General features: G+C 45.6%; 6 protein-coding genes across 6 annotated transcripts; 4 read left to right on the top strand and 2 right to left on the bottom strand.

The window, feature by feature from the left end:
* Positions 1–2114: 2114 nt before the first annotated feature.
* Positions 2115–3512, top strand: CCR75_001748 (uncharacterized protein; the record flags this gene model as incomplete). The annotated part of the gene is made up of 3 exons (XM_067959849.1): positions 2115–2541; positions 2770–2814; positions 2880–3512. The coding sequence occupies exons 1-3, from the start codon at positions 2134–2136 to the stop codon at positions 3510–3512; spliced, it is 1086 nt and encodes a 361-aa protein (XP_067821120.1). The 5' UTR covers positions 2115–2133.
* Positions 3513–3730: 218 nt separating this feature from the next.
* On the top strand, positions 3731–4813 carry CCR75_001747 (uncharacterized protein). The gene is made up of 4 exons (XM_067959848.1): positions 3731–3853; positions 3917–4359; positions 4423–4618; positions 4691–4813. Exons 2-4 carry the CDS (start codon positions 4136–4138, stop codon positions 4757–4759), a joined length of 489 nt encoding a protein of 162 aa, XP_067821114.1. The 5' UTR covers positions 3731–3853; positions 3917–4135; the 3' UTR covers positions 4760–4813.
* A 478-nt stretch (positions 4814–5291) lies between these two features.
* Positions 5292–6707, bottom strand: CCR75_001746 (uncharacterized protein; the record flags this gene model as incomplete). Its single annotated transcript, XM_067959847.1, has 1 exon — positions 5292–6707. The coding sequence occupies one exon, from the start codon at positions 6705–6707 to the stop codon at positions 5292–5294; it is 1416 nt and encodes a 471-aa protein (XP_067821115.1).
* A 1309-nt stretch (positions 6708–8016) lies between these two features.
* On the bottom strand, positions 8017–8792 carry CCR75_001745 (uncharacterized protein; the record flags this gene model as incomplete). The annotated part of the gene is given in 3 exon segments (XM_067959846.1): positions 8017–8382; positions 8400–8467; positions 8669–8792. The coding sequence occupies 3 exon segments, from the start codon at positions 8790–8792 to the stop codon at positions 8017–8019; spliced, it is 558 nt and encodes a 185-aa protein (XP_067821116.1).
* A 226-nt stretch (positions 8793–9018) lies between these two features.
* Positions 9019–9915, top strand: CCR75_001744 (uncharacterized protein; the record flags this gene model as incomplete). The annotated part of the gene is made up of 1 exon (XM_067959845.1): positions 9019–9915. One exon carries the CDS (start codon positions 9019–9021, stop codon positions 9913–9915), a length of 897 nt encoding a protein of 298 aa, XP_067821117.1.
* Positions 9916–11757: 1842 nt separating this feature from the next.
* On the top strand, positions 11758–12462 carry CCR75_001743 (uncharacterized protein). The gene is made up of 3 exons (XM_067959844.1): positions 11758–11898; positions 11952–12165; positions 12230–12462. The coding sequence occupies exons 1-3, from the start codon at positions 11763–11765 to the stop codon at positions 12381–12383; spliced, it is 504 nt and encodes a 167-aa protein (XP_067821118.1). The 5' UTR covers positions 11758–11762; the 3' UTR covers positions 12384–12462.
* Positions 12463–13544: the final 1082 nt, after the last annotated feature.

Genomic DNA, 13544 nt, shown 5'->3' with positions numbered 1-13544 from the left:
GAGGACGATTACGTAACCGACATTCGGTCAGCGGTAATTTTTGCAGAGAACGAACGGGTTCTCAGCAGCTCATCAATGGACGAAAATGTCCTCGATGAGAAGACTCGGATTGAGAGATACAGTACTCAATCTTGGGAGTCACTCAAGGGAAATCCTCTATACGAGGATTTAATAGAATTCAGGGATGTATTCCCTGAAGCAGTTCCATGCGAGTTACCTAAGGATAAAGGCACTCGACATGAGATCGAGCTCAAACCGGGCTCGAAGTACTGTGTCATGAAGCAGTGGCCACTGCCTCGTGAACAAGTACTTGCGATCGACCAATTCTTTGCCGATCGGGTAAAAGCGGGCCATGTGAGGGAATCAACTTCCCCACATAGCAGTCTTAAATGAACTAGCAGAAGTAGCGTTGTGATAAGAAACAGGAGGTACAGTACCGCCCATGATTTCTTTCACACGCAAGCGGGCAAAATTAATTCGCTGCGACCGCTGTTTCATCGCATCGGAATGCGGATAAAGGCGGCACAGGAATTCCGCCTCGTATTGGTCGGGCGTTTCATTTGAACGCAACACGACCGGGATCGGGAAAATACACCCAAGCGATTTTTCCTGAGCCCTCCATGATTTAAAGACGCCATAATAGTTATGTGCATCTACAAGAGCGCGCTTTAGGAGCGACGCTCTTGGCCGGTTAGACGAGGCCATTTAGATAGAGGGGGCATCAATGATATGCCACCCGTCACATAGCCACGTTCAAAACGACTGGTTTGTGACACCGACTGAGCCACGTTCACGTGTCGTCGGCGGAGCTTTAGGCTCCGAATCCTCTATGTCAGAACCATTATGGATTATGGTCTGAGCATAAGGCGTTGTGGTTATACCCAATGGAGAAATGCCTTAGTCGAAACGCCGACAGCTACTGCTGCTGTCGCGTTAGCAGGGCTAAAGGATCCATCCCACTTTAACAGTGAGAATGTTGATCCGTCGCTCATTGTCGACTACAATGAGTCGATACCGTTGCCGTCACCTCATAGTAGTGATGCGGACAACGAGCTCATGAGGAATGATGATGGCGCATTATTGCCCATTGAAAACTTCTCTCATGGCTCACAACATGGAGACAGCAGCATTTACGAATGCTGTCTCGTCGTCTGCGCTGGAAAGCACAGCGACATGTAATGAGATCGCTGCCCATAAAGGCGCAGCCGCGCTTCTCCTGCGTGCAGTGAAGTAGTTGCGGTGGGCGCGTTGGCGACCTCACCCAACGCAGTAAATACTATGGTTAAGTGTCGTCACGGAAGCGGTAATCCGGCTCCTCGTGCGCACTTAACAAGTAGAAAGTAGTTTTCAGACTGATTTATTTCTAATCGTATTAAATATAAATACCTATTTTTACCAATTAAAATGTCATCTCTATAGATAACCCTTAATATGCATTGCTAGCGTAACTTTCTTGATACCTCGCGTAACGGATGACGCTAGCCGTCATCACGGATGACGCTAGGCGTCATCCCTCCTAATTTGAATGCACCCACGTGCACCACATATTCAAGGATTGGTCACAAAAGTGAACCACACCCGAGAACTGGATCTAATTACTATAATTTAGTAATTGACCATCCCATTAAGTACACCAAGTGTACTTAACCGCGACTGTGTAACATTAGAACAACTTTAGCCCGTCACACCATCCCCCCTTAAAGTTCGAATTTTCATTTTAAATTTGTCAATGGTTAAACCGCTTCCTCGCTGTGCTAGGGTGTGTGTCTAAGTAGAGCGTGGCCGCATCACGACGTGCCCGCCTACATTATAGCTTGTACATCTCCCTGAGTTGTTAAATCTGTTAGTTCTGTAGAACTAAGTGACTCTCTGAATCTATAAGTCTTTCTTTTGACTCTAGGAGAACTATAGAATGAACATTAAATGAGCAGAAATATTACGCCCTGGAGCATTTTAAACATATTTTTGAAAATGTCAGAACTGCTATCAAGATAATATGGAAAGCCTGGAAACTCTCTAAATTTTTAACTACCTTAATTACAATTAAAACAGCAAATGCATTTCTACAGGAAAGCATTAATGTTTATACAACTTCAATTAATTGATTGTGGAGCGATTACAGCCAGAATAGTCATGAGCTCAGAAGGTTTGCGAGCGCGCTGGAAGCTAAGGCGGACCGAGCCAGGCAACGGCATAGAGCTGGGCGCTTCTTCTGCCAATGCTTTTTTTACTTCGAATCGAATTCGCCAGCGTGGGAACCGTACGACCAAGGCACCGCCACAAAATGGACAACAAGCCACAGCTAAAAGCGATCGACTACCACTCAACGACCAAAACGAAATAGAGACGAAGGAGGAGCAGCCGTTTGGACTCGATATGCCACCGCATAGTCAGCTGCTTGCAGAATTGGTCGCGGTGGACGAGCTGGTGGAATCGCAAACCCAAGGCTTTGACATGTACTTCTCCACGTGGAAGGGCGAGCTCTTAGCCGACTTTAATTTACTCTTTTATGGAGTGGGTTCAAAACTCGCTTTACTACAAGTAAGTAATTTGCCCAAATTAAGTACAATTTGTGTGAACGTTCCTTTTCATGCGGTAGAAATTTGCCTCGACTTGGTTGAGCGATGGTTTTGTGTTGCAAGTACACGGCTATTTGCCCGTAGTTTCACTTAAATATGTATTGGAGATTCTTCAAAAGAAGGTTGCGAAACAAAAGGCTTGCCAATATATTGAATTGATACTCACGTGATAAGTTGATTTTATTTTTAGATTTTAAATATGAACGTGAAGCCCAATCAGTCGCTATCGCAACAGGTAAATAATAATCTGATCCCATCATGTGTTAAAATTTAGAAACTCATGTGTGCATTTCTATAAAGTGCCGAGAAATGTCCAAAAGTGTGTTGCCAAAAAATGTAACTCGTATTTACCTTTTAGTTCATTCGATCGATGGAGTAGCCCTTCGAACGGTAGAAGCTCAGACATGCTTGAGTTGGCTAGCAAAGGTGCCTTTTATTAGCCTTGTGGCTTCAATGGATCACATCAATGGTCCGTCCATTTGGAAGGAAGAGGACATGCATCGGTTTGAGTGGCTAAGCCAGAATCTCGACACGTGCGTGCCATATACGACTGAGATTGAGCTCACACTAGTCAAGCATACGAAAGCAGCAGATGTTACGAGCAGTGGTGTGAAATTCATTTTACAAAGTCTAACACCCACTGATGTGGCTACCTTACAAGAACTTGCTCGGCAACAACTTGCAGCTTCGAACTCCATTCCCCGTCGCCGGAACGTAAAACTTACAAAATTGGTGCCCTATCAGTCGGTGTATGAAGCTTGCCGCAGAAAGCTGCTACATTCTACACCCTTGGCGATGAAAAACTCGGTAAAATGCCTGCAAGATCATGGCCTTTTAAAAAAATGTCGTGTGCATTCTGTGGAACATCTTGAAATTCCTTTGCCGGAAACGATTATTCAATCGGAAATTCTTCGCGTCGAGGATAAAAATTAGTATTAAATTGAATATAGTTCTTGTATCAAAGTTGCATTTGTTAAAAATGGAGTGGTCGATTGTAAATAATTTGCTGCACGTGGTATAATACAATAGCAAAAAAACGCGAGTTCGTTCCAAGAAAAACTCTAAAAACTTATTTATGGAAAAACACAACTCGGATTGTTTAAATGACACCGGTAAATATCCGCGGAGATGCGAGTGCTGCGCGTATGTGGACACGATTTCTGGCACCGTACTACGTTTGCAACACTGTTGCGCTGCTCATGTATATACCAATACGCTATTACTATACCAGTGAGGCACTATTGAAGCGAGATAACTTTCTGAACATGCCTCTGGTAAGATTATTTTTGTTTCCAGGATCTTCATGACTCCATAAAACCACAAATGTGCAATTGTAGGAACAAGAGATTCTTTTGCTCGCACTAGGATCCTGGATGATAAATTACCGTAAAAAAGCGACCGCCGACGGTGTGCTTGCACTTTTCTATATGTATGGCAAAATCGCTGTGTTGGCATCACTTTACTACCTAAATATTACTCTCTTTGGGTGGTATTTAGTCTTTTGCCTCGGTAAAATCATTTTTAACGATGGCACTACAGTAAAGCTGTAATTTAATATGTTTTTTTACAATCAAGTGCTTTTTGCGACTCTGGGACAACCAAGGTACAACGGCGCATCTAAAATTATCGATTTAAGCCCCGCTTTGGTGGAAAAATTGATAAAAAAAGCAACGACTTCCAGTAAGAAGAAAGTGCCTCACTCGTGGCTTGTCATTTTCTACGCGAATTGGAGCGACTCGTGTGTCGAACACGAACCAATGCTTGCTGACCTCTCTCTTAGGTTCGTTTGAGACCTACTTTCTAATGTCACTTTAGAAATAATATTACTTCTGGTCGGATACAGCTTTACATCTAAAACACTTCAATTTGGCCGGGTGGATGTCGTCAAATGGCCAGACTTGGCTGTAGAACACCGCATTAATGTGTCGATGTCGTCGTGGCAATTGCCGACGTTGATACTCTTTCAACACGGAAAAGAAGTGGGACGCTTGCCTTCGATTGATGGCAACAACAAAGTCACAAAGACGGTCCTTGATCGAGTGAGCATAAAGTGTTTTCTTTGCCTAGTAAACCTTGTTTCTCAATGTGCTTGTATGTTTATTTTTGTTTAGGCGCGGCTTCTGATGGCTTTTCAGCTACAGGACTTAAAAGATGGCAAGCGAACCAGTTTTGCGCAATAATGTACTGCATCTTAACGAGCTCAATAATACTTTATTTTGATTACTTATTATAAAAGTCCTGGCGTTCTTTCAACTAATTCTCCTGAGTAGCTGACGACATCGTTAAAAGATAAACGTCGCCATAATTGTTATTAATGTTTCGGACCTGAATATCGCAACATTATTCAGAAAAGCCGGAAATCGGCGTCGGAAATACTAAAGTGGTTCATTTATCCATAATAATAATAATCATTTATTGATTTTTACGACTAAATACCTCCGTTCCTTAAACTTCAAATTAATAATCCAGTACTTCAAGTCCTCAACGACATCAGTTAAATGGTCAGCCAAATTGAACAGTACCAAAAAGTTTCAGCTTGCGCTTACTTCAGCTACTTCAGAACTCCAAATCTTTCGATTTTACAGCATCCCACGCTTTCCTGCGTGGTCCACTCATCGGAAGACATTACATAAACGAATAATGTCTTAAAAGCCATTTGCAATCAACCTCTCGTTTCTTAATATTACTCCATGTACATCGTCGAACGTCCAGCTACAACATAAAACTCGCGCCACTCTCGTGGTCTGCTTCGTGGATCTGGCACAAGAGCCCCCGCCGAACGGCACGGGAACAACCAAAGTGCTCGCACCGTTTCCCACCGCCGTGTGAGATGCAAAAGCCATTGCCTCGATCCTTTTTCTCACACGTCCCATACTGGCATTTCCGAATCCCGCCATGGACATAACAGCGTCCTTTGCGTTGCTGTCCACGCGGACAGCCAGGAAACTCGCAGCGTTTGCCACCGCCGTGGGCGCGACAAAAACCGCCCCCTTGCGAGCTACGAATGCACCCACCAGGCCCGGAATATTGACATCTCGCACCGCCTCCATGAGCCTTGCAGCGGCTATTGGACTGTGCCCGTCGTGTGCAATTGGCTTCGACACACTTTTTACCTTTCGAGAGTTTTAGATTGACGTGTTGTGAAACCTTTTCCTCGGTCATTGTCACCCGTTCCGACGACTTTCGTGCAACATTCACCATCGACCGTTTTGGCTTCGGCGTCCCAAAGTCCGTCGATACGATAAACTCTTTAAGTGCCTTATTCGTTAACGAGGTGGGAGGCGATTCGGTTGTTGATACCGGTATTACCGAAACAAGGGACTCCCCCGATGGTTTCAAGGCGTCGACAAATGGGCCGTCTTGGCGCCCACGAACGAATGTGTGGGCGGTATTCTTGGGTTTGGCCAGCCACAGTCCCGTAGGCGACTGCAAAGTTAAAGTCGTTGCCATGGGATGGAACATATCGACAGCTCCAGGGCTTGGTTGATGCGGCAGCATGGCCATGTCCATTAAAATGCGGTGCTTCGGAAGTGGATTCTTTTGAAACGGCTGCGTGGCCAAGGCATCGGAGCCATCGCGCAGCCATGTTGGCGTTCCAGGCGATTGCGTTCGATACGGAGCGTAGTTGCTCGCAAAGTAGTGGTGCCCACCGGGTGGGAACCCAGGCATTAGATTCGAATCGAGTGTGTAGCCATTAGGAGATGACCGCATGGGGGCGCTATTTGTAGACAACGTGTCCTTAAGTCCACACATGTCATTATTTCGAGGTAATTCAAGCGGTTCGAGCAATAATGAATTCACACTTTTCGTGGCACTAGCCTCCGGGTCCTTTTTAAACCCGTGAAAGTCCTGAAAATCTTGGTCGTTAAGCATTTGCCCAAACATGTCGTCGTCATGCAATCGGACAAAGAGCGGCGCGTCTTCCGGCGGAGGTGGATACGGTACTTGGTAGTGCGAAAGCAACATGCCACCGCTTACAAGCGCATTCGGGGGCGGTGGCACAAATGTGCCGTTGCATGGCGCCTTGACACGGCCACAGGATGGCAAGGCCCTCGAGAAACTCGAGGTTGCGATCGGAGATCGCATCTCGGGAGCGAAGAGCGATTCCACAAATGCCCCCTCGTCCATTTTAAGCGGCGTACGGATATGTGGGCAGTGGCAAATAGTTTCACAAAGGAGGATGGACTGGCCGTTAATAAGCCTTGAAGTTGACAGGGTACACGAGCAAGAGGATCGAAGGGAAAGCCTGTCGATGAGAAAATCCGAACGAATACGCGCACCTGATTTTCGTTGGTAAAAAGTTTCACAACTTTGCAAATTGCATTAGCTGATCACAGCGGTTTTTTTATACTAAGTGCGGTAGAGACGCTTGGGGCTTTGCTTCCGGGTTTCTAGTGTCCGTCACGATGAAGACGAGAGAGAGAGCCTTTCTAGCGGTAGATTAATGTAAATTGAATACTTGGAATGCCTCGCGGAGGAGAAGGGGGGGGCAATGGGGACCCCTTTCTTCGGTAAACGCGGCGCAATCTGTTATTCTGTTCTGGCCGAAGAAACCAGAACATTCTGCCATCTGGCGCCCACAGCAATTGCATACGAAACAGCTTGTAAATTTTAATGGGCGCCACGCTGGGGTAGGACGGATAAGGTCAGTCGTGGCAAAGATAGCATACGTTTCGATGTAGTATGTCCGCTGTTCGAACTGCGCCCTTTTAAGGACGTGAAACGTTTAAATCGTAGCTCGTGCACGTCTGATCTGCAATGGCTCCATTTTCAAGCTTGATAGGCGCAGACGATGCAAGCACCAGTGAATACTGATGAATACTGGTGATTTATCAACGCGCCAGTCGAAGTTTCGAGTGTAATGTAATTCTTGTAATTTAGCCACGCACTAATTTATTAATTTTACAGTGGAACAATATGCATTGGCTATCAAAAAAATTGCTACAATAGCCGCAATTCGAAACGGCCCAAGGCCGAGTAGTCATCAATAATTGACCAAAGATTGGTGTGGTGCCTCGTTCCAAATTGTGCGAGATAAGCGTTGCGATGCAGTCATCCGTATACGCGAACACCAGAAACGCGCTGTATCACATATATCACATCCGTTAGGCTTTCATTGTTGCGCACTCTTAGCATATCATCTTGATGAGACGAAAACAACACGGATGGATCATGATCGACTTGGCTTATTGGCCATATCTGAAAACTGACCCTCCTACTGTATGCGCATGTCACCTTTATACGTGGCGACAGCTACTTCCCGCAAGCGCAGACACTCGTCAAAAGTACGTCCGCACCTTGGCTACCCGCGTATATCGCAGGCATTCCGCACTGGCTCAACGCCGCGACGTACACATGCTATCTATCCGCAGCTAAGAATCTACCAAATTAGGAGTTGGTCTTTTTTTTTTACAAGTATCCGAGCAAAAATAGGGCTTTAATTTTGAACTTGAGCTAAAATTGGAAAAACGGCCTTTTTAAAATGCGCGAGTAATGCCGACGTGACTTGGTTGACTACATTTTTCTTGCGTGGAAGTTTCATCTCGACGTCGAACTCACCACGGCAGTAGCAACGTTTCTGTGGCGATAGACTCCCGCAGTGCCAACTCCCGCACCTATTCGCAATAGCAAGCGTGTTGCAGCAACACACCGACCCGTCAATTATTCGATTTACAAAGAAAAGAAAGATTGCTTGTCGCGACTTTAGACCATTTTTTTTGACTCCAAAACGTTGGCATGCAATTCCACGAGGCATTGGAATGTTATCGTGTTTCTGTAACTCTATACGCTTCTTTTTTGTCATCTGTAGGATAAGAGTACGGAACAGAACCGCGCTTGTGGTTGCCACTCCTCTTCGTGCCGCATAGGTCCCGCGATGTGGCTAGCGCCTACATGGCAGCACAAAATCACAGAAAACGCACTTGTATCGCCACCCCTCGAGCGTATGACGACACGTTTTACAATGCCACAATAACCTCGACCACTTGGCAAACAACGAGCAGCTTTCCGACCCACTCCTACTGGCCCTCTTTTCTACAGTACTCGGCCATACACGTTTTCTACAAATGATCGCGTCATGTCGTATATACCGACGTGCGCCATGTGTTGCGGTACTTCACATGGCACCGCTACGCAGGCGCGCCGACCCATCCGGTGGTCCTTTTTGCGAATTTCTACATCTAAACTCAAAGCATCTGCTTGTAAGTGCGTCATCCCACTCTCTGAAGCCCCTCGTCGGCCCGTCCACGTCCGTCTGCAGTTTTTCCGCCTCCTGGGTTTGCAACACCTCACACGCTTTGCGATCAGAGCTAACCGGGACCATTTCCGAATCGGGCGAGCAATTAGCACGACGGAGTAAAGTAGTCACGTTTTGCCGATTTCGTCTCAGCATTCGTATCCCACGTATATACCCCCCCCCTTCCCACCCCTTCTTGCACGAATGTTCGACACGCAGTGCTCATCTCCGAATTCGCCCGTCGACTCGGCCATGTTCCCACCTCTGTACAACCGCTCAACGTCGTCTTCATCAACGGCCTCGATGATGTCGTGTCCAGATGAAGTCGGGATTGCCCCGCTTCCACTGCACTACGACAGGAAAGGAATGGACTTTGTCAAACCAGAAACCACTGTATCGATGAAAGCCGAGATAGAGCCACTAACATTTCGTTTGAATCCGACACCGCGGTCTTACAATGGCTCGTCACTCAGTTCGGTCTTTGGCGACCAAGAGCTCATTGACGCCATTATGTTTAGTCTCAATACCGAACACCCGAACAGTCACTTTAGTGACATGTCGCTACGCGCCTTAAGTCCGATCTTTGCCCTCCCACGGGTGCCAATTCCGTCGTTTGCGGCTTTTGTGCACCAGCGGCCACATGGACCTGACGCGCACTTAAAGGCGACGGTCGCGTGTGTGCGCAAGTCTGGCACGTTTTTAAATAAGGACGGTCGATGGATTAAGGGCAAACCGTGCCGTATGGACGGGTGCGACAAGCGCGCACAATCAAATGGACTGTGCAAGGGCCACGGCGGCGGCGCGCGCTGCAACTTTGTCGGTTGCAGCAAGTCCTCACAGGGAGGTGGCTTTTGTCGCGCCCACGGCGGAGGCAAGCGATGTATGCACAAAGGATGTGAAAAAGGGACGCAACGCAATGGGTTTTGCTACCTTCACGGTGGCGTCCGGTCCTGTAGCATTGACGGATGCGAGAAGAAAGACCGTGGGAATGGAAAGTGCTTTTTCCACGGCGGTGGTCGCAAGTGCCAAGCGCCCATGTGTTTCCATACGATTCGGCGAGGCACGTACTGTGATCTGCACAATGGCAAGTTTCCCAAGTGAATGGAACGACACTTAAGTTAAGTAAAGCCCCGAGGTTGTGTAGCAAAATGTTCGTAATCATATAAACGTCCTTATATGTTTTATTCCGTGTCAAAATATGGACGCTTTTCAGTTGGTGGCAGGGCGTTTCTTATATTACAATTACACCCCTATTCTTTGTTTTTGCTTTATTTGTATCATGCATTAAACACGGACACGGCACGTTAATATCCAATGTAGATATTGCAGAAGAGGTCGCCGGAATGATTCTCGACACTGGCAACAGCCCCTTCCGTTGCCTGTGGTACTATTTGATTTATTTTAATTGTTACTACTATGGATTTTGCTTACACACCGCAATACTCGCCACAGTTTCTTGCAACTCAAAAATCAGTGATGAAATTATTAGAAGCGATAAGCAGAATATCGTTGCCCAGCTACTTTGTAGCTGCGCAACAAGGCGATGAAATAATAATATTCGGTACAATTGACAACAATGCTTCCAACAGCGTCGACAAGCGATGCCGAAAAGCCGAATGCATGTGCTACCTTTTCGATATTACCCACAGACAATTTATTAATTGTAATGATTTTGTTTTCAACTCACCCAAAAGCTGACTACCAGTTAAGTGCCCATGTTACCAATTTGAATCTGTCCTGCGCTGCTGCTGTTGAACGTGATTACCGTCTTTACATGCATTCAAAGACACATAGCATGCACGATCGCAGGGTATTTACCGATCAGTACTGCGCATTCTATCTACAAGTTGAAGTCACGACACCATCTCACCTTTATCCTGACTAATCAAGCAGCGACGTAACCATGGCCTTTTATGCAACGCAAGGTTCCTTAACACTATTCCTAATGGCAGCAATTCTTGCAAGCAATGCAGCTCGTCCGTGGCGAACGGTCAACCCTTACAGCTTCAATTGATTTGTAATTCATCAAGCGAGCCAGACTATGCACATACTACCAGCACGCGAGGAGCAATCCTACTTTATTTCCACATATGCGATTTATATGTACATACTGACTCTTCCAGACAAGACAGATAAGAATATGGTAAAACGGTCAATCGTATGCATTTAAACTGCTCATGAGTTTCATACGGCAATTGCGATTTTGTGTAATTCAGATGATCGATATCAGAAGGAAATTTTTTATAGATTTTACAGTTGATGCACTTGCTAGAGTCCTTATCTGCAAAGCTTTATCAAAACCTCGTTAAGGCCAGAACTAATCAACTATCGGTGCCGACTGCAAGCCACATTTTTAAGTCCGCCAAAAGAGAGCAATATTTGGGGGCGCTCTCGTCGTCTGCGGAATCACCTACTTTCGTGACAGCTCGCGCTGTAACTTGTATATAGCCATAGAAAATTGATAGCCCCACTGCTTACCGTAGCTCCTGATATCGAATATATACATGTGCATATTACTTTGCGATTTCGGGGGCGACAGCGCGCTTGAACATTATCGAAAAGCACTTATGCTCCACATAAAATACCTTTCGTTGGTTATCGATCCTATCGCACCGAGATAATGCTACAAAGAAATGATTGGCAAAATTAGCATGCGGTTCGGCTTAGATTAAACGTATGGCCTTTCAGTTCATTAACTTGGCGGCTCGCAATCCGTCAATATGATTTATGATGGTGGGTGGACCATAAACATGCACTTCCACGAATAGAATAAGTGTTTCAAGCCTTAATTATGTGACTTGGCAAGCAATTCTGCTGTACGGTGGCAATTTTAGTCCAAACGGCTGCTCCTACGTAATGACATGTCCGATATTCCATTCAGAAATAGGTCCATTGCTGCTACCACCGGACGCTCAATACTGCCCATTGCATTGTAAATTAAATTCCTTATGAGCTCGTGTTCGCAGACTCTGGCGGGCGTCGGCCTCTTCATCTTTAACGGTGTCGACCTAGTCGCGGGTATGGTACTCTGCGCCTACAGTCTCTACCTTGGTATTAATCACTTTGCCCCATTATGGCTCTATAGTACGTATTTTTTCACTATCGTTTCGTTGCTACGCTTGACTAAGTCGTACAAGTCCCCCTCTTGTCGATTGGCAGCGTCCTCGTAGTCGCATCACTCATGAGTAGCTTTGGATTAGTTTTCCGAAGCTGCTCGGGCTGCATGGCGCTATCTTCTAGCGTCCTAATATGGATCTCATTGGCTGAATTAGGGTTGGCCGTCGTCATTTTAACGCAAGGAGAAAATATTGGCAACTTTCTTCGCAAACACGGCCACGAGCTGAAACTGAGGTCTTTTTTTTAAGTCATTTTTACTGTTATTGATGCAATGCTTAGATACTTTGGTACAATGTAGTGATGCCCAGATAGCGACTTTCAAGTGTCACGAAGGCTACCCGGCGTATGCGTTGCTGGCGTTGTGCCTTATGGAAGCCTTGCGGCAACGGTACAGTACAACTTTGCACCACATGAGGGTTCGTCGCCAGTACCAATACGAAATGTTAGCGTGAGCTGAGTGAAGCCTAGTTTTCCATCACGCTCTGTTGAGAAAATAATGCAACAAATACCAACAAAATTCAGACTCGCGTATCTAGTTTTTCAAGATGAAAATATTTTTGAAGCAAGCTTATTGTATATGTGGTCACAGTCCAATCTTATCTGGAATTACCTGCACCGCCTGAACTGTAACGGGGTGTATCGTCACATGAAATTAACACTTAAAGGTTGTTAATTAATATATTAATTTAAAGGGTAGATAATATTTGGAGGATATTAGTTTATATCTACATTTTTTCTGTTAACAGGTTTTCATGGTATCCATTAATAGGTATAGGCCATTATATCTATTTATTCCGTGAACTAATCAGCTGCAGGAGTAATCAGAGAAAGTTACAGATAAGATAGAGATAAGAATTCATTACATGTTTAGTATTAGATTATAATTAAGTTAGCATTTACAAAGATAGAACAAGAGACACTTAATTATATTTAATACAGTTTTCATTTTACCCTCTTAAGTCTAGTTGTCTTAACAGAAGTCTTCCTCTGCACGTACAGTGTACGTCACTAAACGTAAGGCACCACTCGCAACTGATGCAGTGCGAAGTGGACTTGTACTGAAACAGTACAACTCGTAGAGCCCCGTTACACCTGGTAGCACTTTGTAGTCCGTCCAAGGACCACATCTAACATGGACATATTAGATGATAGTGGGAATACGCATCACGTTTCCCGTGAAAGCTACTCCTTTCTAAGTGACATAGAAAGGAGCGCGGTTGAACGGATGAGTTCGACCGTAGTAAAAGATGCAATCTTGGCATTGCTGTCCAACTTAAACAGAGATGCCCTCTATTCAACCATCGCCAAGTTCATACAACATGAACTTGACGAGTGAAGGAAGAAGTAGCCTTGCTGAATCAGCAAGGCTCTCAACAGGCGGAACTGTTGAGATTACAACAGGTACAGACCCCTGTACCTGGGATGACGCAAACGCGTCGTCCCGAACCTTTAAAGATTGACATCTCTAAGTATAGGGGAGTCGAAGAAGACTCTCTCTTGAAAAGGTTTGTCGAGTTGGACGATGCCATAAGGGCACGTTACATCATCGATGAGCAAATGCAAGTCGCATTCGCTCAATCAAATCTGGCAGGTCGTGCCAAAACTTGGGCATT

Source organism: Bremia lactucae, linkage group LG5 (genome assembly GCF_004359215.1).
Source record: "Bremia lactucae strain SF5 linkage group LG5, whole genome shotgun sequence".
NCBI lineage: Eukaryota > Oomycota > Peronosporomycetes > Peronosporales > Peronosporaceae > Bremia > Bremia lactucae.
This window is presented reverse-complemented; position numbering and strand designations above follow the sequence as displayed.